At 44.5% G+C, this 23,453-nt stretch overlaps 1 protein-coding gene across 1 annotated transcript in view; it reads right to left on the bottom strand.

Moving 5' to 3' along the window:
• Positions 1-23,453, bottom strand: part of mirr (iroquois-class homeodomain protein mirror) — a 36,518-nt gene that overhangs the window by 6,808 nt on the left and 6,257 nt on the right. Inside the window, exons 2-3 of the mRNA XM_089598298.1 lie at positions 10,171-10,767; positions 9,104-9,216 (exon numbers count right to left, since the gene is read on the bottom strand). Coding sequence (XP_089454424.1) covers positions 9,104-9,216; positions 10,171-10,767 — 710 coding nt within the window. The remainder of the gene's footprint in view (positions 1-9,103; positions 9,217-10,170; positions 10,768-23,453) is intronic.

Raw genomic sequence — 23,453 nt, 5'->3', positions numbered from 1 at the left:
GCTTGATTTTACGAGCTTTTACTTTTCCGCGCCGTCGGCTCGAATGATGCAAGCGAAAATTAAACGGAATATCAGTTAAATTTGGATGCCGATGTTGGCTCGGATAAGGTGATTTTCCCCGGCATCTCGTCGTCATGAGGAAGACATTAAACGCCGTTCCCGGACTTTCTCCCTCTTTCTCTCGCGTTGCCTGTTTTTACTTCTGTATACCGTATACGTGTAATTGGATACATTACATGTAGGCAGGTAGGTATATCCTGTACACGTAATTAGACGACGCCGCCATCTTGATATTACAGTACTGGAGCGCGGCGTATCACCTTCTCTCTGCGATTCTCGTTCTTAGGTATACCTACATGTGTATATGCATATAATACACACATTTTTTCTTTTTTTCTTTTTTTTTTTCTATTTCATCTGTACACGCTTCCGTGAACATTGCTCGCGCATGCGCGATATTAACCGGTGCCGGGTGGCCTGCTTTTTTTAAATTCGCAATCCTTTATCTCCCTTACATCCATGTACAATGCGTGCGCGAAAGGGCGAGGCTCTCGGGGTTAATCAGGTGTGAAGCCACGCCGTCGGCTACGCGTGTACGCACTTTTTACCCCCTCGCATTGGCTGGATGCTGCGACGAATGATACTGCCCTCTATCGAGGATGACTATAAAATCGCACGCTTCGTCACATCTTTTTGAAGGGTGAAAGGGGTATCTCGCTCCGGTTCCTTTGAAGAGTATAAAGTATCGTATATTTAATATATACGCGTCTTGTGTAGCACAACGATCGTCAAGTCCAATAGAATCGACGGAAATCTATATACATGTTGAGTCATTCAAAGTATACACTAAACACGCGGCTAATCGCTTCAACCGCGGCGTACAATTGAGTTGTAAAAAAAAAAAACAGATATAAAATCCATTAGCATTATTACGCTATCTGTCTTGATGTCCCTCGGAAATTATTTCCGTGTAACCCGAGTACATTATACTTACTTAATTGTTTGTTAACAAAAAAAAAAAAAAAATGAGGTACAAGAGCCAACGACAATTTACTTATCCGAACAAACCGAGCTATAATCAATTTAGCGTGTATTTCGCGAACGTCGGGGAAAAATAAATTAACAAGCGCAGTGTCTCCCCATCCGACCGAGGAAGATATACGTGGTTTTTTTTTTAACTCAAACTAGAAGGAGCGTTTTTAAATATACGTATACGTGCATAGTTTATAAATAACGGGACCAGAGCCGAGAAGACATCACTCGCGAGTACGAGATGGTGGTAAAAATTATGTTCGTAGAGGTAATACTGATTTCTTATGAGATTTTAATTTAACGCCAAAAACGGTGTATGCGAGATGGTTAATTAAATTTTCGGGCGTCGGAACAGAGCTGTTAACGCGATGCTCTCGGTCGTTTCGAAATTCTGGCCGAATCGCCACAGCTCCGTACTATATAAAAGATATGTATACATTGGCGACTTGTATCACACAAGTGTATACCTCCGGGGGCCGAGCGCGTAAATCAGAGGACCTAAATCTGGCGCCCGCGCGATCACTTATACTTTAATAACCATCGGAGCCGTGGCTCTTTCTATTTTCAACACTTTTGCAACACGTTTGGGCACAACGGTTTTAAAGTATTTTAAATACAAACATCGACGTGAAGAAAAACAACATTCAGCCGATACGATCGGTAAACGGTTAGTTGGACATTTTTAGCCGTCGTTAATAATTTTTCGGTGGTTGGAACAACTAACCGTTGAAACACTTCCTCGTAGTGATTGGGGGTAGGGGGGTGGTAATAACATTTAAAACGCATTATTACGGGAGTTTGACACCGACCACTCGCTCGCGGGTAAGTTTTGCAAGAACTACCCTTAGGTGCGTCGAGCTACCATCCGATTGGACGACCGTGCAATATGTCTGCGCGTAACCACAAAATTGACCAAGCCACGCCCCCGTGTCAAATCCCCAATACAACCTCGACTATGCGTACAATAAAATATCCACGCCTATGTGTGCGATGCTCATACATGTAATCGCTCGAACGCTGTATAGGTAAATACAATTTTGGTGGAGAGAGGGATGGAGTATAACTCGTTGTTACATACCTAGCGCGGTCGTTAATAATTGTACGGGATTTCGACGTTGGCTGACCCCTTCCCCGTTTCGCCTCCCGGGATTTGCATCGTATTGTTTATAATATACATGGGGAGGAAAGGGGTATACGCGCCGTCGTGTATAATGTACGCGGTGTGGAAGCGAGAGAATCGAAAATCGCTCGTGTTGTATATGTGTATACATCGGTGCTTGTGGTTGTATACCCGTTACACGAGAGCGCGAAGCCGTGATATTCGCGTTTCCGCGGATTGTCGGGAATTTTGATTCTTGAATCGATGAATAAAATTACGATGAAAAACGTGTGATAGCTATCCCGGGGAAAACTCGAGGTATGCGAGCTCTTGCCGATTGTATACGTGGACTAGTGTTTGATTGTTTGTTTGCGCGCGATGTACGTGTGATTAATTCATTAAGCTTTGTGTATACTGAATCCACAGTTTTTATTTATTTTTTTTTATTTTACATGCAGGGGACAACTTGAGAGTATACGATGATTAATTCCACCTAAAAAGTTACGGGCACGAATTTTCGTGTGTCATTATTATTATACCCTCGGGCCGTGACAAGAAAAAGGAAAAAAAAAAAAAAAAAATCATTGACCCTCGGCTGGTAATCTTTTCCGGGAAAAAATTCCGGAAAGGCGTCCGCCAGTTGAAGATCAAAAGCCCAAGAGGCTATACGTGTCGCGCCGTAAGTTAAGCGGCTTTCCAGATAGTTTTTTCGACTCTAACCCTTCGGGGGATCACTCGCTGGCTCGTCACTGCCTCCTGCCGCCGCTGCAGTGACACAAAAAGGGACATCCAACCCCCTCCCCCCCCGCTCTTGCCTCCTCTTTTGGTAGGGATAACCGGGTCATTAAATGCCCGTACATCATCCTAACGCTTTCCTCCTCTCTGTCTCTCTCTCTCTCCTCCTCTCTTTTCCCGTCGCGCCGTCATTAGAGCCCGTGTATACCAGTGTTTCGTACGACATATACTTATACGTTATGTACACGTGTACGCGTGCAGAGACCAGATGCGCTTTTTTTGTCACCATCTTTTTTACACGCGAAAAATCCAAAAGGAGTGAGACTATGTGTGTATCTTTTTACGAGGAACGGAGCCCTCGAGCAGAGCTTCTCGGGTAAAAAGTATAACAGCTCGTCGGTCCTACTGTATTTTTCTTTTTTTATTTTTTTTTTTTTAATCGCAACCTCTTTTACTTTCCAGTGCTACACGCGCACCGAATCCCATGCATTTGTGGGAAAATGTTTTCCACCCAGTGGATACAGGCGCGTATAAATAGACCCAGAAATGACACGCGTTTGACACAGCCTCTCACACAAATGTACGCGTAAACGGAAAAGGAAGGAAGGAAAAAATACGACAAACATCTCCCAAACAACAACAACAACGGCTCTCAATAGGCGCCACGCATTAGCGCGTCTTTATTTTAACTGCGGCCCTCCTGCCTGACTTGACGCCTCTCCTCCTCCTCCTCCGTTTTCGGCCCCATGAGGCCCCTCGGGGGGCGTTTCTCTCTCTTAACAAGGCACAGACCCTCGCGCCTCTCTCGATCCTCGTGTTCTTAATCTCGCCTTAACGACTCTTTGAAAAACTTTCCCCGCGCTGTACACACACACACGCCCGTCCCCTTCCCCCTGCAGTACACACCCCGCAACAGAGACGTGTATACGTAAGTATCAGCTTGTGAATCGTTCACAAGCCTATCTCGTTGTTGTATACACAAAGTATATAATACACCTCGAGTTTTGGAAGTATGGCTTAAGCGGCGGATGACGAGGCCATGGGAACTTTACGAGGAATCCTTTTTTTTTTTTTTTTTTTCCCCCTACAGCTTGTCGACGGCGTCGTTATCCGTGCGAGCAACACGGACGTCTTCCTTCTCTCTCCGATGATGGTTAACGGCGTGAAGGCGAGTCAAAATGAAAAAAACCAGTCGTTGCTTCTATATATTATATGAACGCTTTGGAGGAAAAGCTATGAGAAGTCGATTGTTTTTCATTGGTAAATTGGTACGGGTGAGTAAAGGCTTTGTGTATGATGGACATTGCGTGCCCTCCCGGCATTATGCGCATCGCGTGTCCATACAACCGTATATTATACCTATACTCGCAATGTTCGTAATGAATTGTTTTGTTCTCTAACGTGGGGTTTGGATGTACAATTACTCGGATAGGACACCCATTGGATTCGAGTGTCGAAATATGTACCGTCGCTCTGGAGGATTGGAATCACACGACATCTCGCAGCCATTTCTCGGTGCGGAGCTGCACTTGACGAGCGCATTTACTCTCTGCTCGCGAAAGGAATTCGAGATTGCGCAAAAAAGGCCGGCCGTGCAAACTCGTCTATATATGTGCGGTGCCCTCGAATATATGTATGTACACGCGAGCGAAAACTCTATGAGAGAGAGAGAGAGAAGCTGTGTTATACGGCGTCTTTAAATGTTTACGACCGCGCTTCTATACTCGTATGGGTGTACGTGTTGGATTGGAAAATGGAAACTATTTGCCTGGTGTGTGCAGTGGCGGCGGTGAGGAAATTTTAGTCGAGGCCTCGCCGCGAATATTTAATATCCGAGCCCGTGTGGGCATATATACTCGCGTGCGGCCATTAGCAGTAACGAGGGTGATTCATCGGTGTTGTAAACAAGCGATTTGTTGTTAACCAACACCGGGGCTTTTACGTAGGGGCGCTAATGCTGTTTGCCTTTTTTTTTTTTTTTTTTTTTTCTCTCGCCGACTATTGTTCATATATATACTTTGGCAACAATTTCGAAAGCCATCCCAAAGTGGACACAGAAAATGTCGATTTTTTTTTTTTTACGCAACCTATACGGATGGCTTTCACGCGCTTTGAGAGGCAAAAAAAAACATTTCGCGCAATGGTACACACCGCAGTTGCAGTGATTTCTAATCGCGAGTCGGACGGACACTCCCAATAGGCGTCGCGCCTGAGAACACTTGCATATTACATATGTGTACGTGTGTGCACTGTACTCGAGAAAACCGGCTCTCCGAGCTTGTTGTTTCTGCGACGATGACACACGGAGAGAGAGAGAGAGTATGTATAAAAACCCGGTTTTCCATCATTCAGCTGCTTGTAAATAACTCTACGGCTGTGCATGGGAGAAAAAAAAGAAATCACCGACGTCTCGATTTCGCTAAAAGCAAAAATTAATTAAGCCGGGAATTAGCATTCTAATCGAATCAATTAATTCGAATAAATACACGTGTTACGCGCCGCGCGATAATCTACGGCTCTCGGGAATCATAATGTATATATATATACGTACACACCGAACGCTACTGGTTTATGAACTCGATATAACTCCACCGATGCCCTTTTTTTCCTTCGTCTCTATACACACGGATAAATATAAATTATATCCCCGGCTCGAAAGTGCGAGGCTGGAAAATCCGTAACTTTCGATCCACGAAAACAAAAAAATCATCCTTGATTTCCTTTTTTTTTTTTTACCCGTACGATACGAAGAATAAAGCCCTGATCCACATACCCCTCGTCGGACTTCCTTCGGCTACGCGGAGACTAGGTATACATACAACGCACCAAATCCACACGACGATGACTAAGGCACGGGTAATCGTCGAATCCGCTCACGTGCGACAATCGTTATAATACAGCGGCGACATACATACGTAGCACAAGTATGCGTGTATACACAAGTAGGTATCACAGCCAACTTGTATATGTATACACATGGGGACACGCTTATTAAATACGTGAGCTTCCATACCCGCGATCTCGCCTCTACATATGCATGCTTGTACTGTAACGCGCCCATTGTCTCCGTGTATACCCTATATGTCCTCCGGAAGCAGCAGGGCCGCAAGTCCGGAAAGGCCGAACCGTTAACCCGACGCTGTTTGCGTATATATACTGCGCGCGCGTGTGTTATTTTATTTTTTTTTTTTTCTCGAGACGATGTGCGTCGAGAATAGAGACGATGGTGTATAGACTGTACTTGATCGGTCATTTCGCCATAGAACTCTGTGCTTGCGAGCTGGAGAAAAGCTCTATCTGAGCCAACGTTCGAGTTTTTTTTTAATATACGACTGTAGTAGTAGTAGTTCATCTTTTCGTCATTCCGGACTACTCCGTCACAGTGCAATGCGAGTCACCACTTTTTTTTGGAAAAAAAGGCCTTCTCTTTGCGGAGTCCCCGAGTCAATGAGAAATCACGAAAAACCGCGACAATGATTGCACGCGAGTCATTGATTTGCACGACCACGAAAGCTAAAGCAAGAGAGAGAATTCAGAGGCACATTAAGATAAACGATCGGTGCTCGGGAGACTCACTTTGTGTAAATTCACGCATCAGAGGGACGATGGCGAGGGGGAAAATAATCGCGCGAAAGCGCCAGGTTATTGTTTCTTGAATGAAAGGGGAGCGAACGCAATAAGCATGGCCTCGGGTTAATTAATTATCGCCTCCTCATTGGGAATCAACGAACGCCTGCGATGTATATGTAAAAAAAAAAAAAAAAAAGTCAAACCAGAGATGTTGCGCGAGACGTGTGATGTTTCTGTGAAACCTAAACTGTCGAAAACACGAGGATCACGCGATGAGCGAGTGGTTGGCTCGTTGCGTAATTAATTTCCGTCTCCAGCACGTACATGAAGTATTTGAGACGAGCGATAAAAGTATACGTGGTTTAAACATCGAGAGGTCACGTATTGTAGTGAGTAGATTATTATGTATATACCAAAGTTATCTCGTATCAAAGGCTCGTGCAACAAAAGAAAAATCTCAGGGGACACGCGTACCAATCGATGAGCTTTGTCGTTCACCGGTGCTACAGGTAACACACATGGGGATAATTCGAAATCACCGAGCGTCCGGCGGAAAATAGAGGACGCACTGTTCCCCGAGTCACGTACGAGGGTAGGTACCTATGTATTGTAAGGGCATGAAGCTACTTTGCTGTCGGGATCGAAGTCCCGTGCCGCAGTTGACGCACTTCCGGCGCGCGTGCCGCGACGACGACTTACGACACTGTTATCATATATTTTTCCTCGAGGTATACCTGTGTGCTCTTTGCGCTTCCTTTTTTTTTTTTTTTTTTTTTTTCTTTCCCTTACGTATGCACGGAAGCGACTCGCCCGCGGTACAGCTTGCTCGTATATATAGCATCCCGTTGTCGCGCCGCCGTGTACACAAGGTGCAAACGAGCTCCGACTTTTCCCGTCACGTGTATACCTACATCGCGCGTGCCATATAACTCGATTATTCGTGGTCACGCGGCCTGTGCTTATCGACAATTTAGTAAATTCACGAAGATCGGCAGAAAATAGTGAAAATAATGATGTAGCGGTCTCGCATTATCCGATGGCCTCTGGGTTTTTTTCTCCTCCCTCGTCCCGATCGAGCAAACACGCGCTGCTGTCACCATTTCGCGTCATTACCGATTGTGCATGCAAGCGAGAGAAGAGCAGCCGTTGTCGCCGAGGTGACGAGTCGCGGGTCAGCTGAGCGCTAATTTATTGGAATGTTTATGTGCCGCGAGGGAGCTCGTTCGCGTTATCGGCTCTCGTGACATATGCGTCGTTTTTACAAAAGGGGGGGGGAAGGAGATCGAGGCTGATGCGCGTAAGTTGTTTCGCGTCGATTCCATTTCGATAAAAGACTCGAGCCGATCCGCATGAATATTTCATCGGCAAATGGAGCCTGACGATGAGAAAAATTGATTTTTCTTTTTTTCTCATACTCTACATGACTTGCGAAACTGACGAGTTGTTCCGTACTTGTGAAAAAAATACATACGTATATGTCTCAATGTAAGACCATTCGTACTCACGATTGCCGATCAATTAAAAAAAAAAAAAAAAAGGCACAGCGATCGGACAAATATAACTCAGTGTCAACAAGCACGTCGATAAGGCTTATTAGCAACGTTTTAGCGTCACGTACAGAAGAAGAAAAAAAAAACAAGCTGGCGCCGCAATCTGCTCGTCTCGGATGCTTGTGTGCATATACGGACGCACACTCGCGTACACATGTGAATTTGATGTTCTCCTCACAAATCGTATACGACGATACGATGGCCGTGCAGTTACAAAACACTCTCCCTCGCGTGTGTACGCGTGTTTTGTCTAATCCCCTTTGGCTCGGCACATTTAATCGGGACATTAAAATTATCAATTCAGTGACCCACGACATTTTCAATGTTCGGAGCTGCTTTTATGTACCTACACCATGTATATAAGAGAAGCAAAGGCGAAGAGCCACAGGGAATAAAATTTCTCAAACTCCTCGCAACGATGCCTGTAATGTACACTTTACGATGTGCCAAAGCCTCTCTCTTGTTTTATCAACACAATAAATCGACAAATGTACTCACCGTCGCTTTCGACGCTAACTTTTATTTTTCTATACACGATTAGAAATGTTTTCCAAAAAAAAAAAAAAAAAAAAAAAAAAGAAACACCCACAAAGTAATAATAAAAAAAAAAGAAAGAAAGAAGATCAAGGTTTTGCCTTTGAAACTCAACATTTCGCAAGACATCGTAAGAAGCAAAGTTATAATCAACGCGTGCCTCCCTTTTATCGAAATCCGCGCAGCGCATGCACTGACGTTAATTGTTTTTCTTTTTCTCCCCAATATCTTTCTCTCCACCCCACCCCCTTCCTATCACGTTGTTCACGGAGCAGAGTAACAATCATGCAAATTGATTTACGATGAGTTAATTATTTTCTCCCCTCCACCCTCTCTGCCCTCGGAAGACTGATAAAAGTATAATAATCATAATAACAAACGAGCGAGCCCGAAGCTGCGATGCACTTCCAAGCTCGCGATAACTCAGCTCCCAGGATGAATTTTTTTTTTTTTTTTTTTTTTTTTTTCTTTGTCTTGTATCGGTTTCGTAAACGTGTAAAAACTTGTCCCTGACGCGATAACGGCCCGTGTTTTAACACACGTACACATTTATGTATAGGAGAGGTATATAAGTAACACTCACCCGTTGAAGGGGTAGCCGGCGAACGCTGCGTCGTAGGGATGGTAGACCGACGGATAGGGCCAGGCCGCGGCCGCTCCGGCGCCGAGGTTCTCCTTCAACTCGAGACCGGCAGCCTGAAATGAAAATTTCGTCGTGCACTGGCTCGTGACATTTGTATATATAGCTCGACCACTGTCTCAATTAAGTCGAGGGAGGGAGAAACGGGGCAGCCCCGAAGGAAGACTCGGGCAATTTGTGCCGGCAAACCGGGTTCCCATGCTCTCTCTCTCTCGGGGTTTTATCGATATGAAATTCAATGGAGATGATCGTCAGCTGCGCGTGCCCGCGTATACATCTGTCCGTCGATCTCTTATTCGCGACGGGGAGGAAAAAACGAAACGTCGAATCTAAAAATGAGACGAGAGCCCCGACGTCTTCTCGTAAATTTGAGGTAACGAGCTCTCGGAGCAAAAAAAAAAAAAAAAGAAAAAAAAAAGTCACTTTCCGCCTTTATACGTACAGGCACTCTGCCCGGATTCATAATGGATCTACGAGGCGATGTGTGCCCATTGGATCCCTCCGTCTCTCTCTCTCTCACAGCTCCCGTGCGTAACTCGCTTGTTTCGGCGCGCTTTGTGTGGTCTACTGCACTACACGTTTACTGCTACGATCCGAGAATGGCTCTAGTCGAGATTACTTTTGTATAATTGAACATTGAAAGAAAAAAAAAAAAAAAAAAAAAAAAAAAAAAAGTAGGTATACATATAATACACGTTCTTCCCAGGTTTTAATCACGTTTCCAATTACACGTCTCGTGCGCGTATCGATGTATAGTTGTATACAGTACAGGGCATTGGAGTGTGCTCATTGTGACGAGAGAGAGAGAAAAAAAATGGGAGAGCTTTTGCATGATTCGCTGTACGTGCACGCACACCTGTACAAGAATCCGGAAGCCCGATGAGTGGAAACCCCGTGCGCGACGGACAGATTTACCACCCCCTTCACCGAGTTGTTGCAACGAGACTCTGTTTCGGTGCAACAATCAATCGTTGAAAAAAAAAAAAAAAAAAGGAAGGAATAAAACTCACCGTGGACGTGTAAAAGGGCGCCTGCTCGGCCCCGAGGCCGGGAAAATACGCAGCCATGCCCTCGCTGGCAGCGGCAGCCGCAGCCGCTGCGTAAGGCGCGCTGTACATCGATAGCGCGGCCGTGGGTATGGCCCCGAGCCTCTGGTAGCCCCCTAAGAGCTCGTACTGGCACGAGCACACCGTCTGCCCTGTCAACGGATCCGTGAATATGGGCCTGCCCGTGTCGCAACACCTGCCCGGCTGCTGCGACCCTGCCCCGCCCCCCGAGCCACTGTTGTTGTTGTTGTTCGGACCGCTGCCGCCGCTCTGGTGCGACGCCGGACTGACCGAGGCGACGGCCGACGGGCTGCCACCGGGCGGCCTTACCACCGCGCTCGTCACTGCCATTCTTACCCCGAGCGGGTGATGGTGAGCCGCTACCGAGGACGACGACGAGGAGGACGGTGGGGTTGGCAGCGTCGTGATGCTCGACGAGGGGGTCCCACCACCGCCGCCGGCACTCAGCTGCAGGGACGACGAGGGGCTCAGCAGCAAGCCGGAACCCGGCGACGCCGACGACGATGGTGCTACGGACGACGAGCTCACTGTCACGGGGCACTGAAACACACACAACGAAGATAAAAGATTAATCATCTGCTTGTTAACTGCGGCTGAGGAACAAAAGCATCGGATTTTCCATAAAATATGTACATTTATATATATATATACGATATAGAGGTAAGGACAAGACGAGAGGGGTTAGCAGGGGTTATTACTCCTCCGCGGAGAGTCAATGTATCTCTCGGTTTGTATACTACGATGTACGAGCATATATATATACACATCACGGTGGCCGAGAACGATTTAGCCGTCGTCGACGAATCGGCCGGTTTTGCATTATAGGCAGGCGCGCATATCCGGCAATTCAACCCGAGGACGGATGCGCGGCTCCTATACATGTATACATATACGCATGATTACATCTACATAATACTTATTTGACTCTTCGTCGAGTGAATATTCATTCGGTCGTTCGTTACTTCGTTTGTGTGTCTCTATGCGATACATACATTATATATACATATACATGTGACATTGTTGTAAGGAGAACGAGCGACGAGGTAATCCGCTGCTGCGTGATGTTTTTGGATTACAGGTTGGTACATGTATGTGTATGCGTAAATCGAAGGAGGTAAGCTAATGTGACCAAATATGGGAACGAGGTGTGTATTGGCATTGTTCGGCTGTATAAGGCGCCCTTCCCTCTACTGGTGTTTTAAATTCATTTTCGCGGTGTTCAAAGACACGTGATCCCTCCGATTGAGGAGCAATTAATTATTTGCCCCTCTTTTTTGTCTCGGGTGCATTGTCTCTTTGATGGACGTTTCCTTTTTGTTTCTCGGGGCCGCGTTACGTGTCTTTGGATTATGCTTCTGTGTTACATGTTATAAGTATACGTACTCGTGCACGCGTCACCTTTTTGTTGTTTAATCGTAAAAAAAAAAAAAAAAAAAAAAAAAAAAACAATGTCAAACACCGTCGCGATCGCTCGCTGTTTCGGAAATGTGTCACGTCACAATTTCGACGATTCGAGCATCGCGGGGGAGGGGTTTTTTAATTCAATTGCATTCGCAAGAACACACGCGATGATAAGGCGCCGAAGAAAGAGACAAAGAAAGGATGTTAATACACGGAGGCGCTTTATCTGTTAATATGTTCCTTTGCACGCTTGGATGACCGATGCGGCGAGAGGAGAGCGTATGTACATACAGAGACATTGACGTACGTGAATTCTGTTCGTTTTTTTTTTTTTGCCCGCCGCGATTAAGTACAGTGTTCGAGAGAAACACTAGTCGATTGAATGTTTCTTGCGTCTTTTGCGCGCTATCGTGCGTATATTTTGTTATACATCGTGCTCATTTAGATAACGGGCCAACAACGACTTTGTCTCCGCTCGTTGCGAGAATCGTCTCCTCTGAGTGTATATTGGGGAGGCCGTACTTATTTTATTTGGCTTGCGCAAGTGTTTACAAATTTTCCGTCCGTGCGAGGCGCACTTGATTAGATGTATTGATGTTTTCACACTTTTTGACTTGTGCTCCCCCGAAAAAAAAAAAGTAACAGGGTTACAGATGATTCTAGAAAAATTCAAGAGCACGCGAACAATACAGTGGCGATGCCATTTTGCGAATTGTAGACTCTGCATATCACTGAGAACGAAATAAAAAATACACGATAAGCGAGAGCGTATTAAAGAGTGAATTGAAACAAGACGTCAGGAGAGGCTGGCATATCTTATCCGAATAACGTCAGTTTGAAAGCAAAACAGTGTTGCTAATGAAATTGTCTTTAATCAACGTTTCTTTTTTTTTTCCTCAATTATTTTCATTGTTTTATTTTTTGCTTCGTTGAAAAATATGACATTTCGCACGAAAGTGAAAATGGTACAAATAATCTTAAAATGTTAATGAACGTCAGAGACCGTGTCGTTGACGCAGTTGAGCAAACTTGACATTTGTAAATTAATCTCACTTATTCATCGGCCTTAAAGATTCAACGCTTTTTTATGAAGCAATCGTTAAAGTTAATTCAATACTCCGACACGATTCTCTTAAAGTCCATTCATTTATAATCAACGTATTATCAGGACAACACTTTACCTACGAACAAAACAAAATGATATATCTGATACGCTATAGCTACATGGTAATATGCATTACTTTTACTTTATAATCAATTAATGCACAAGAAAATCTTACATGTAACAGCACCGAGTACAGTTCCGTCGCTAAAGATTAGTCTCGTGTTCTCATGAACAAGAGATCAAGACTCGAACTATGATGGAACCTTGAACCTAAGTAAGCCTAAATTATAAATATAGTTAATACAAGTTTGATATCTGTTCTGGTTCCTAACTACCATATTTTTTGGAAATGTCACAAAAATGACTCGAAACATAAATAAGCCCAACGCGCAATTTAAGCACGCACGAGTCAACGTCGAACGCAAAAAGCACGGCGAGCCCTTGCACACAACTCAGTAAATAGGTGCAGCTGCGTGGCACTGAAAGGTTCTCGCGCTTTTTTCGACGATACTCTCGCCCTTTCTCTCCCCCCCCCCCTCATTAATTCCGCATCAAACGGGACAGCCCAGATAGATTAGAGTGTGCACACACGCGCGCTTTTCCATCCCTCCTAGAAATGTTTGCACTGCAATATGCTTCGGTCGACCCGCAACACAACGCGGTATACATTCTCGCGCGCAATACGCGAGCCTGTAAACACGGTCTCGGACACGAGTCGAAAAATCCAGCCCCCCCCCCCCACTGCAACGGCAAATATTTATAACATTTACCCCTCTCCCCCCGGGTATCTTTTTGGGGGGGATGGTTTCGAGATCGCCGGGGCTGTTTGACAGTTTGATCCTCGAATTTATGGACTCGGGTGGCTTTTGTCCCTGCGTCCGTATACATACTCTCTGCGGCTCCCGGAATTGTAATCTTACGTGTATACTCATTTATGAGTCTCTCGATGTGTATATGTATTTTTTCGTGCTTGTTTTGTTCCCACGTTCCGTGATCATGGATTTTACGACATGGTTCTTTTTTTTTTTTTTTTTTTTTTTTTCATCGATTAAAAGTAGAAATTGCACAGTACACGTCGTTCGAAAGGTCAATTATTCGGGTTGAAAGATAATACCCACAGTTTAAAAATATACTAATAAAAGCGCGCGGCTGTCGCATCGGAGTCGTTTTTTTTCTCACGATCAGCAAGTCAAATGGTTACACGCGAGACAAATGCGAGGCATAAACGTTTCCGCTTGGCTCTCGCCGCTGATACATTGGCTCGGTGCTATTTGTACGCGATACTTTTCAACGCGTGCTCATGTTTAAGGGTACACTGGCGTCGCAAGTTTGAGCTACGTTGACTTTTGTTACCAGACGAGCTTCCAGTCTATATACACGACAACAAATTCAATCGAGTCCAAATCTTGTCACGTTTATATTGACTAAAGATGTTGATAACCTGCATAGATTTTTTTCAGCTTCACGTTTTTTTTTATTGCAATACTTGGCTGCCGCGAAGCTCCTCGCGTTGAACGCACGCGCGGTAAATCAGCCGACCGGAGTCAATTACGCGAACAAAGAGAAGGGAGAGCAAAAAAAAAAAAAAAAAAAAAAAAAAAAAGAGGGAAGGAAGGCTTTTAAGAGCGGGGAATTAATCAAACGTCCGTCAGCTCTGAATTAACCATCCGCCGCAGCAAAATCGACACCTCCGAGGGATCTCTTTGCAAAAAACACCGTGGAAAAGAACACACTCTGGCGTAAAGAAAAAAAAAAAAAAAAAGAAAAGGAACAACTTCTCGGGGATCGTGCATCTTTGGCAGAGGAGCGAAGAAAAAAAAAAAAAAAAAAAAAAAGAGAGAAAAGAGGAACACCGACAAGCAGCAGAAGCGAGGAATCAAAAAGGCGTCCAAAAACAAAGAAGGAAAGGGAAGGGAAATAAAAAAAAACGAGGATGAAGAAAAGGGACAGCAGCAGAAGCAGCGAGAGAGAGAGAGAGAGAGGAATCAGAAAGCGAGGATCGACGGAATAACTATTTCCTGTGTGCCAGCGGCGGGGCCGAAAGAGCGCGAGACGACACGAGGCGCGCGTTTGTGTGCGTACGACGCGCAGGTACACGTCGATCGCGCGAGCCCGATAAAAAGAGGGCCCCGGCGGGGAGAAAAAGGCCCCTCTCTCTCTCTCTCGCGGTAGCGCGCCCCCATCGCGGAAATACAAAAGCCGGCCACATCGGGAATGCTTCTTCTCTCGTTTCTGCCTGTCTCGCGCGTAGTATGCGCGCCGAGAGATCGGTATGAGGGTTAAACGACGAAGCGTGTTGCGAGTGACCCGTGGGCCATAATTCAAGAACGTGGATCGAGGGGTCCCCCTGACCACCGGACCGGCGGAAGGAGGAGGGAAAAAAATGCTCGCGGCCCCTTTCGACATCACCGGTAGTCCCATGAGCATCCATATGGGGGATATATCCATGCCGAGGGAGTACAGTGGTGTACAGCTCGCTTCGAGCGTCGGTAGCGAGGACTCGAGATGTATATTATCACGCGCGCGCGAGGAGAGACGCCAATTGCTCTCTCGGACACCTTACTCGGACGAGATAGCGCGAAACCAGTTTTCCCTCCTATATATAATACCTATACATACGCGCGCTTCTCCTCGAGATGATACTTCTTCTTCATCGTCCCTTGGCTTATAACGTATACGCGCGATTGTGACAGCAGCTTTTGAAAAATCTCTAATCATTGTTTCCCTCCCGTTCAAAGATAAACCGCATCGGCATAACAAGTGTAAAATTGCAAATCGGCCCGAGAGTCGTTCGATCGCGTAGTTTTCCTATTAGTCGATAACTGTATCGGCTTAATGATCAAAAGCACTCAGGCGAACCGATCTCTTGTAGCGGCCATTTTATCACCAGCGTCCATAAACGTTCAAAATCACGTGTGTATGCGCTCGAGCCATCGCTGTAGGTGTATGTACTTGTATTCCCGAGGCGTTCATTAATCACTCGTATCGGATCTCGTTCGGTGGCGAGCGGAGGGAGTATAGAAAGTACCTGCATGTGTCCGCAGTTGTCGTCTCGCGGACGCAGATCTCTGCGCTGCTCTCGAAAGCTGGTATGAAAAAAAAGTACCACTGCGTCACGCGTGTTACGTCGCAAGCTTGTTTGTTTCGCGCTCGCGCTAATTGTCCCCCCCCCCCCCCCCAACCACCAGCTCATATGTACAGTAAAACCGGAATCGGCGCGTCTTTTTCTCATACATATTTTTTCTTCCTTCTTCTTTGCTCTCTCTTAATGAGAGGATGCCAAGTAAGTTGCGCATGTAAATTTCTATGTACGCGCACACACAACGAGTTTGAGAGCACGTAATTAAAAAGGCGGGGCGCGCGAGCTTTGGGCGAGAGAGAGAGAGAGTGTACGTGTACGTTTATAATTTATCGCGAGACCAAAGTATTAATCATCGGGTTGGGCTGGAATTTCGACGCCCGAGTCGCGCAAGATGTTATAACCTTTGAAATAGTTGCCGTGTGCTAAGTATATATTATACGATGTGTCACGTGTACAAGTTTGATGTCTAAATTTACAAAACCGGGAGAGCCGTTTGTTTCTCCCTATATACCTGCGAGTTTCCCAACAATCGCGTTACTTACCGCTGAAGCGACTATACGGCGGAGATGTGGCTTTGCTTGCGCCTAATTATCGTTAATTTGAACAACGAGCCCCGAATATATATTTATACACCATCACCTATAGCGCAGCCCAGATGCTAGGGGGACACGAAAATAAGCATCCGGCAGTGTGCACTACATCGGTCTTCCTCGGGAGGAGATGATAGTCGAGGTATAATCCCCGGGGAGCCTGAAGAGGGAGGGAAAAAAAAAAAAAGGAAAACGATGAAAATGAAAATCGTGTAAGGCGCTCTTACTCCCCGCTTCCTGATTCCTCTCGTGATGGATAAGCTGCTCGCGGAGGGAAGAAACCGTTTGAGAGAAAAATGCTTACTTGTGTGTATATATAAACAATCGCCCGAGTGTGACGTGTGCATTGTGCTTTCGTTACTACAAGTCCCGAGAAATAATTTCCAAGGGGACACATAGTCGGGTCGTTCTCTGGCTGTTGTCGCGGTTTTTTTGTTCTCTTAAGATAATAGCGCAACTGGAGAGTTCCTACGAGTTGGCTTTTGATGTTGGTGACAAATTTCAGATTGACGTTTATACAGCCTTATATCTTCTTGAGATACGTGTACAGGGTATTTCTCTTTTTTTTTTTTTTTTTTTTTTTTTTTTTTTTTTTTTTTTGGTATATGTACCCACTTTTCGATGAACAGTCGCGAGTACGACCGTCCATTAACGTTGGGCCGAATTAATTGCAGATTCGAGGTCGCGCACAAATACTGCATTGTGCGAGGCTTTCATCTTTCGCCGCCTCTCCTCGGTTATCGGTGCTCGACGTCGTTAAGTAAATTTGATCATCGGATCGCCCGGAAACCGATTCGAACACACATTTGTGGTTTTGTAAAAAAAAAACAAAATAATAATACATATACTCGGAAAATTTTCAACCAAAAAGAACTTTTTTGGTGTAAGCGAAATTTCACAGTCAGGGCGCCCAAGTTGCCGACAGCTCCCTCGTTAACAAGCATTAAACGCAGAAATTTTTCTCCCAACAACCCAACTGTACTACCACGCCATGCGGTGTAATGCGCTCGCGATAAAGCGCCTGTGTAATTATAATTACGAGCTCGTGTATGTAGCTTCTGCGCGAAACCATTTTATGGTAGCGCGCCAGCAGCGTCGAAGAATACATATACACGTATATAAGCGCATAGAAATTTTTACCCCCACTCGTGCATATTTACGTATATCGTGCTATGCAGCGCGAAGCGTTTTACTGATTAGGGGTATATGAGGTACCTATATGCTCTTACTACAAAACTGCGCCGCGATAGCTGTACAACTTATATATTTCTGGTGTTGAATAAAATCTGATTGTTATAACATGTAGTGCTGTTTCTTAAAACTTTATGCATGTACCTTTGCGCATACGTGTTTTGAGCTTGCAACTTGTGCCTCGCTCGATTACGCTCGATTAACATGTGCCTTGGCCCACGTTCACTAATTATAAATCATCGTCTCCCTACTTGCACGAGTAAAATAATAATGCGTGCATTCGAAGAATTTTTAAGGTAAAAGTACAGCTGCCATACGTGTCGTATTGCAAACATTGGTGTGAAAAATAAAAATTTATAGTGTATAAAAGTAAAAGCAATTTTTTATTGTTTTTTCGGCGTCGTCTTGTAAAAAATAAAATTTTTTGTAAGCCCAAAAAACGATCAGTAATCAGCCAAGATGACATGCAATTGGCAACAAGAAACTATGTTCGTCATACTTTCATCTTAATTTGTAAAACAGCTGAAGTAAGGGCAGGTATGAAATTCCAAATCCATACGAAGATCCAAATCTACGAAGTTTTGCTGTCCTCTACAAGTTACTTTCGCCCAAAAAAAAAGTGTCGCAGCAGTGCTGTACAAACATTCTTTGGTGAAGTTTTTCTTTGCATGTATGCCCACAGGTATAGGTTTTTCAGAAGAGCTACTGCACTAGTGTTCAGTACTGCGCGCGCGCGCGCGTCTGTGTGTATAATTAGTCGTTCACCGACGGTGGTTTTGTCTTTGGCGTGTATCGCACATACGTAATAAGGTAGCACGAGAGTGAGCGAGCGAGCACGTATGGTTACCTGGACGCTATGCAACAGTCAGTCACCCGTTGTATGTACACGTATACACGTATATAGGTATATATGGACGCGTGTGCGATGGCAAAAAAAAAACGGGTTAGAGCAGCAGCAGCAGCAGCGGATGATCGATGCCCCATCGATCATCGGGAAAAAGCGTCGACGCTCTGGTAGTAGCAGCAGCAGTTCGCGACGAATCGACGATGAGCGACGAGAGTAAAAGGATAAAGTGACTATTAAAAAAAAAAAAAAAAAAAAAAAAAAAAGAGAGAGAAAAGAAGTTGTATGCGTGTGCGTATACAACACCTGGCTTTTCTTATATACTCAGTGTAAAGATGTGTGTGTGTGTGTGTGTGAGTAACGAGGCCTCGAGCGATGCTGCTGTTGCTGCGAGGAGCGACGACATTGTAGACATCGCGCCTCCGTGTGTCACTTGATGGTTGGTAATGAGTAGGTATATATGAGATTGGGAAAACGAGCTCTTGTTCCTGCACTGCTGATTATACAAGCATCTTTTGGGATTTCTTACTCAGATAATCTGGGGTACTTTTGTTGAACACCATTCGAGATTAAACGCGAGATGGAAGATCAAGACTGTTTAAGCCAAACTCGTCTCCATGTAGTTGAAAATAATTAAATAATTTTTCAATGATACATACACCTACACATATGACTGAGTATAACCAGCACGCAAATACGACTTGTAAGCAATGAAAACTTTGCACCGCGTGATTACCGAAAAAAAATAAAAAAAAATAAAAAAAAAAAAAATAAATAAAATAAAAAAAAAACCTTAAAACCGTTTTAGCGTCCTTGTGAACGACAACCCCGTGACTTTGGAGCAACCTCTTCAGGTCAACCCTATGTATTATGTGCAACGCGCACGTGACAGTGGGCGAGGAGTAAAATTTCACCCGAGCCGACAGCAACGGAAAAACAGGCTCCTCTCTCTTGGAGGTACACACACACATACGGGTAAAAGAGCGTCCTTAGCAATCGTTATCGCATTAAGGAGCACACGCACATACACATAGTGCCACAAGGGTGGCTTAATCCCCGAAAGCCGCGTTTTAAATCGTCAGAGCATATATACACACGCATCAGCCGAGAGGAGAGCATATCGGCTCATAATGGAAGAGGCTGGAGCGGCTTCATACACACACACATACACACATACACACACAGAGAGATGATGCTGCCGGCTCGCGTTGTTTGCTCTTGGGGCATTTGTCACGCGTGTCGTGTGTCCCCGGGCCCCTGAAAGGACGAAAAGCAGAGACCCGGGGCCCTCGGGGTCAATATTGACTGCTGATGCTCCTTTCTTTTACCCCTCCCTCTTCCCGTTCTGGTGCACGTTATACGTATACACATGTAGGCCGGATTGATGGACCTCGCGGACGTGTGTGCGCATACACATAGGCCGGTATATACGCGCTCGCGTATTATACGCGCCAGCGCCAACCCTCCGAGGGACATTATATTATATGATATTTATATATACACGCATCCGCTCTCACGGGGCAAAGAGAGCATCATCGGCGGATCCGTTGTACACAATCGTATATGTACGTGCATGGGTATATAATCCGCTGCTGCGAGATGATGAATTTATGCATTTTCCGAGGAGACGAGCCGCAGCCATCGGGAGTGCCCTATGCGCATTGGTTATACCTATATTATGTATACCTACATAAATGTACTTTATTTGTACGAGAGTTGTTGTTTGATTTGAGTTTTGCTGTGGTCATGTGACGAACGACGATGAACTTGCCCGTGCCGAGTGCGAGAGATGAATTTGAGGCTGCATGTATGTATATACTGTACATGAACAACTCTCGATTCGCTCGGGATTATTGCTGTTGTCGTACCAGATTATATTATATTTGCTCCGCGTGTGTACGTATATACGTTATAGTTTGCTTGCGGTTGGTCTCCCTCGAACTTTCGGGCTTTCTATAGTTTTGCGCGGGGTGTGATTAACGATGATTTTCAGGGGGGCTCATGCCTTTGATTTTTCGACACGCCGTTCCATGTATAGCAAGATCTGTTATAGGATCTTGCACGGAAAATTCCATTTGGTCCGTCTTGTAGATTGTAACAAAATATTGGACGCGTATTTTTTTTGTTTTACACAGGGACGCAAAAATCGCATGTCCTTACGACGTCACAAGCTTCCCCTCGTGAGCATTGACGTGCTCTATCTTTGTCAATTTTTGTTTGCATGAAAAAAGAAAAAACACGCGTGCAATATTTTGTTACAATCTACAAGACGGATCAAATAGAACTTTTCATGCAAGATCCCAAATGGCTTGTTTTTTTTTTTCGTTTTTCTCATTACGTCTCGCCAACTCGCAGGAACAGGGCGTCTTTGTGAAATCGGGATGCGCGGGGGTGAGGTGCTCTCTGTTTTTGTTTACATGCCACTCGAGATGCCTTACGTCCAACACTTTTCAAGGATATAGTTAAACAGTCCCACACTCTCTGCTTTCGATGGATATCAAAACACTTTGAGAAACTTTTTACAGTTACAATTTATGTTGGCTCTACACGTGGTAAAAGTAGTTTTTTTTTTTTCAAATGTTACAACCTTATTATAAGTTGTAGGTATATGTTGAATCACCGGACGCGCGCCCCATTCGCACAATATTCGTGTTTACGAAAGTGAAGCGCATCACAATGTTTCACCGAGCGGATATTATTTATAAAACATCGGGTACACAGTGTGTCCCAGTGTTGGGCTGTGCGCACAAAGGAGCAGGGGGTCGTGTACTTATATATATGTATGGAGGACCGATAATCCGACACCGACACTTCCTCGTCGATAAGGCCCGCGAAGACGGCACACGCAGACTAAACTCGCCCGTCACAATGGCCGGCTTATCTCCGCTGGAGTGTACATGTGGCATCGAGCGCGCAAGTGCACGTCGAGTCACCCGATCCTCTTTTCTTTCTCTCCATTCGATACACACAAGTCCTCCGATTAGCTTACAAATAATAACCGATGACTATTAATAAAGCCCGATATACATATATATATATATCTGTCGGCAGCATATATATATATATCTGTCGGCAGCTCATCTCGGTTACAACGAATGCACCAACGGCTTATTACGATACAATGTAAGCGCGGGATGAAAGTTCAGAGGTATATAGTGAAACCCGAGTGCGCCGGAAGTCTCGGGCTCTTATATTGTGTCAACGATCGCGGCGGCACACATTGTTTCTGCCGAGGTGCTCGAGAGGCGTGGAGTTGTGATATCTCTCTCTTTGGCTCGATTGTCAGCGATGACGGTGTTTCATCCTTTTTTTTTTTTTTTTTTTTTTTTTTTCGTTCCTGGTTCCGAGAACGCTCGGTCACGTTTTTGGTATTCGACTGTTTTATCCGGTCCTAGGGGATTTTCTTCCCTTCCGATTTGAATCGGGACTTCCAGTAGTGGATTGGCCATTGAATCTAAGGTTTTCAAAATTTTTTACTCTCTGTAAATTAGAGATTTTTGAGAAAGTGTGAAGGAGATATATGTATGAGTACACGTGTGTGTGTGGTGGAATAAGAGGGCGGATCCGAGTCAGCGGTCTTGTATCGCGTTGCCGAGCGCGTGTTCAGCGAAAAATTAAGCCCCGAGAAAGGCCACGACAGATTAACACGAGCGGGCGACGGAACGGATACACCTTTCTTTTTTTTCCATTTAAGTGTAGGGTCTTTTTTGCGTGGCTGCGTTTTTCGAGATGTTTAATCGTGAGAACTGAATTTTTACTGATTCTCCATCGTTTTGTGTGTTTGGAGCTGGTGTGAAAGTTATTAAACGTATTTTTATCCAATCAAACAGTTTTCTTGCAAATAATATTGAAGACCTCTTGCAGTTGAAAGGTTTTTTTTTTTTTTTTTTTTTTTTTTATGTCTTAAATGATATTGCATATGTAATAAAAAAATTTGATGGCTTCATACTATGAATTAATTGTGCGTATTACTACAACAAAACGTCTATGCCGTCTGTCTCAATGATAAATTTTGTATCGAGTGTATTGTACATCATTTCAAATATTTTCCATTAGATAATAATAAAAGTACGTATGAACTACTTTTACAAATTTTATCAAACCTCAAATCTTATGTTGATAAGAATTCGGCAAAAAGATACACATCACATCAGTAATATCGTGTTATCGAAATAAAAAATCATACGGTTTATTAAAAAAAACCTATGTATAAAATAATTTCTTGAAAAAAATGGATATTTTGTATAAAATGAATTCATCAATGGAAGTTCCCATAGCTTGTGAGCGTATTCAAGTATATACGTATAATCAAGTAATTATTTTGAATCACAAGTCCTAACATTGATGAATTTAACGTTTTTATTCATAAACGAGATGATTTATCAGAAATCGTTAAAATGATCTTAACCATCGTAATGAAACGTGTATAATAAAAACATGATGTACAGGTACTACGTGTGCTTGAAGAATCAATAAAAATAACAGACTGGACGTTATAACTATTTGTTTGGGTACAAAACTCTGAATAAAATAAATAAAGCATTTGAATCGAGAAACACAGCATTACTCGAAATCTCCTGTCTATGGGATTACGCTCAGCTCTGGATGTTTTTAGAAAACTAACCGTACTTTTTGTGCCTCATCATCAGTCGTATCGGCTAAGCCACCACATCCGTGTGTCCCATGCACCAACAAGCTTAAATAGGAGTCAGGCCCATAATACTATATAACCTCGAGTATCTCCGTATATATCTATGTATATGTGCACCGCCCCGACCTAACCGACGGCGTGAGCATTTAGGCGCCGACACGTGTACCACGCCCTGCGACACTCGGAGTGTACAATATGGCACTGCATCAACCAGATGCTGATGGACCATAACGAGGAGGGACTCTATCCATCTCCCTCTCGATGTAAATTATCGCAGCGCCGCGATTGTCGGGCAAACTTCTCCCAAGATTTTCTCGCTGTTCCTCCTCGCGCGAGGCTTTAGATAACGCAATGTCCCGTGA

The sequence above is a fragment of the Copidosoma floridanum genome, unplaced genomic scaffold, assembly GCF_036245765.1.
Source record: "Copidosoma floridanum isolate Cflo_tuat_1 unplaced genomic scaffold, Cflo_Japanese_pri ptg000006l, whole genome shotgun sequence".
Taxonomy (NCBI): domain Eukaryota; kingdom Metazoa; phylum Arthropoda; class Insecta; order Hymenoptera; family Encyrtidae; genus Copidosoma; species Copidosoma floridanum.
The sequence above is the reverse complement of the archived record's forward strand: the minus strand, read 5'-3'. Positions and strand labels throughout refer to the sequence as shown.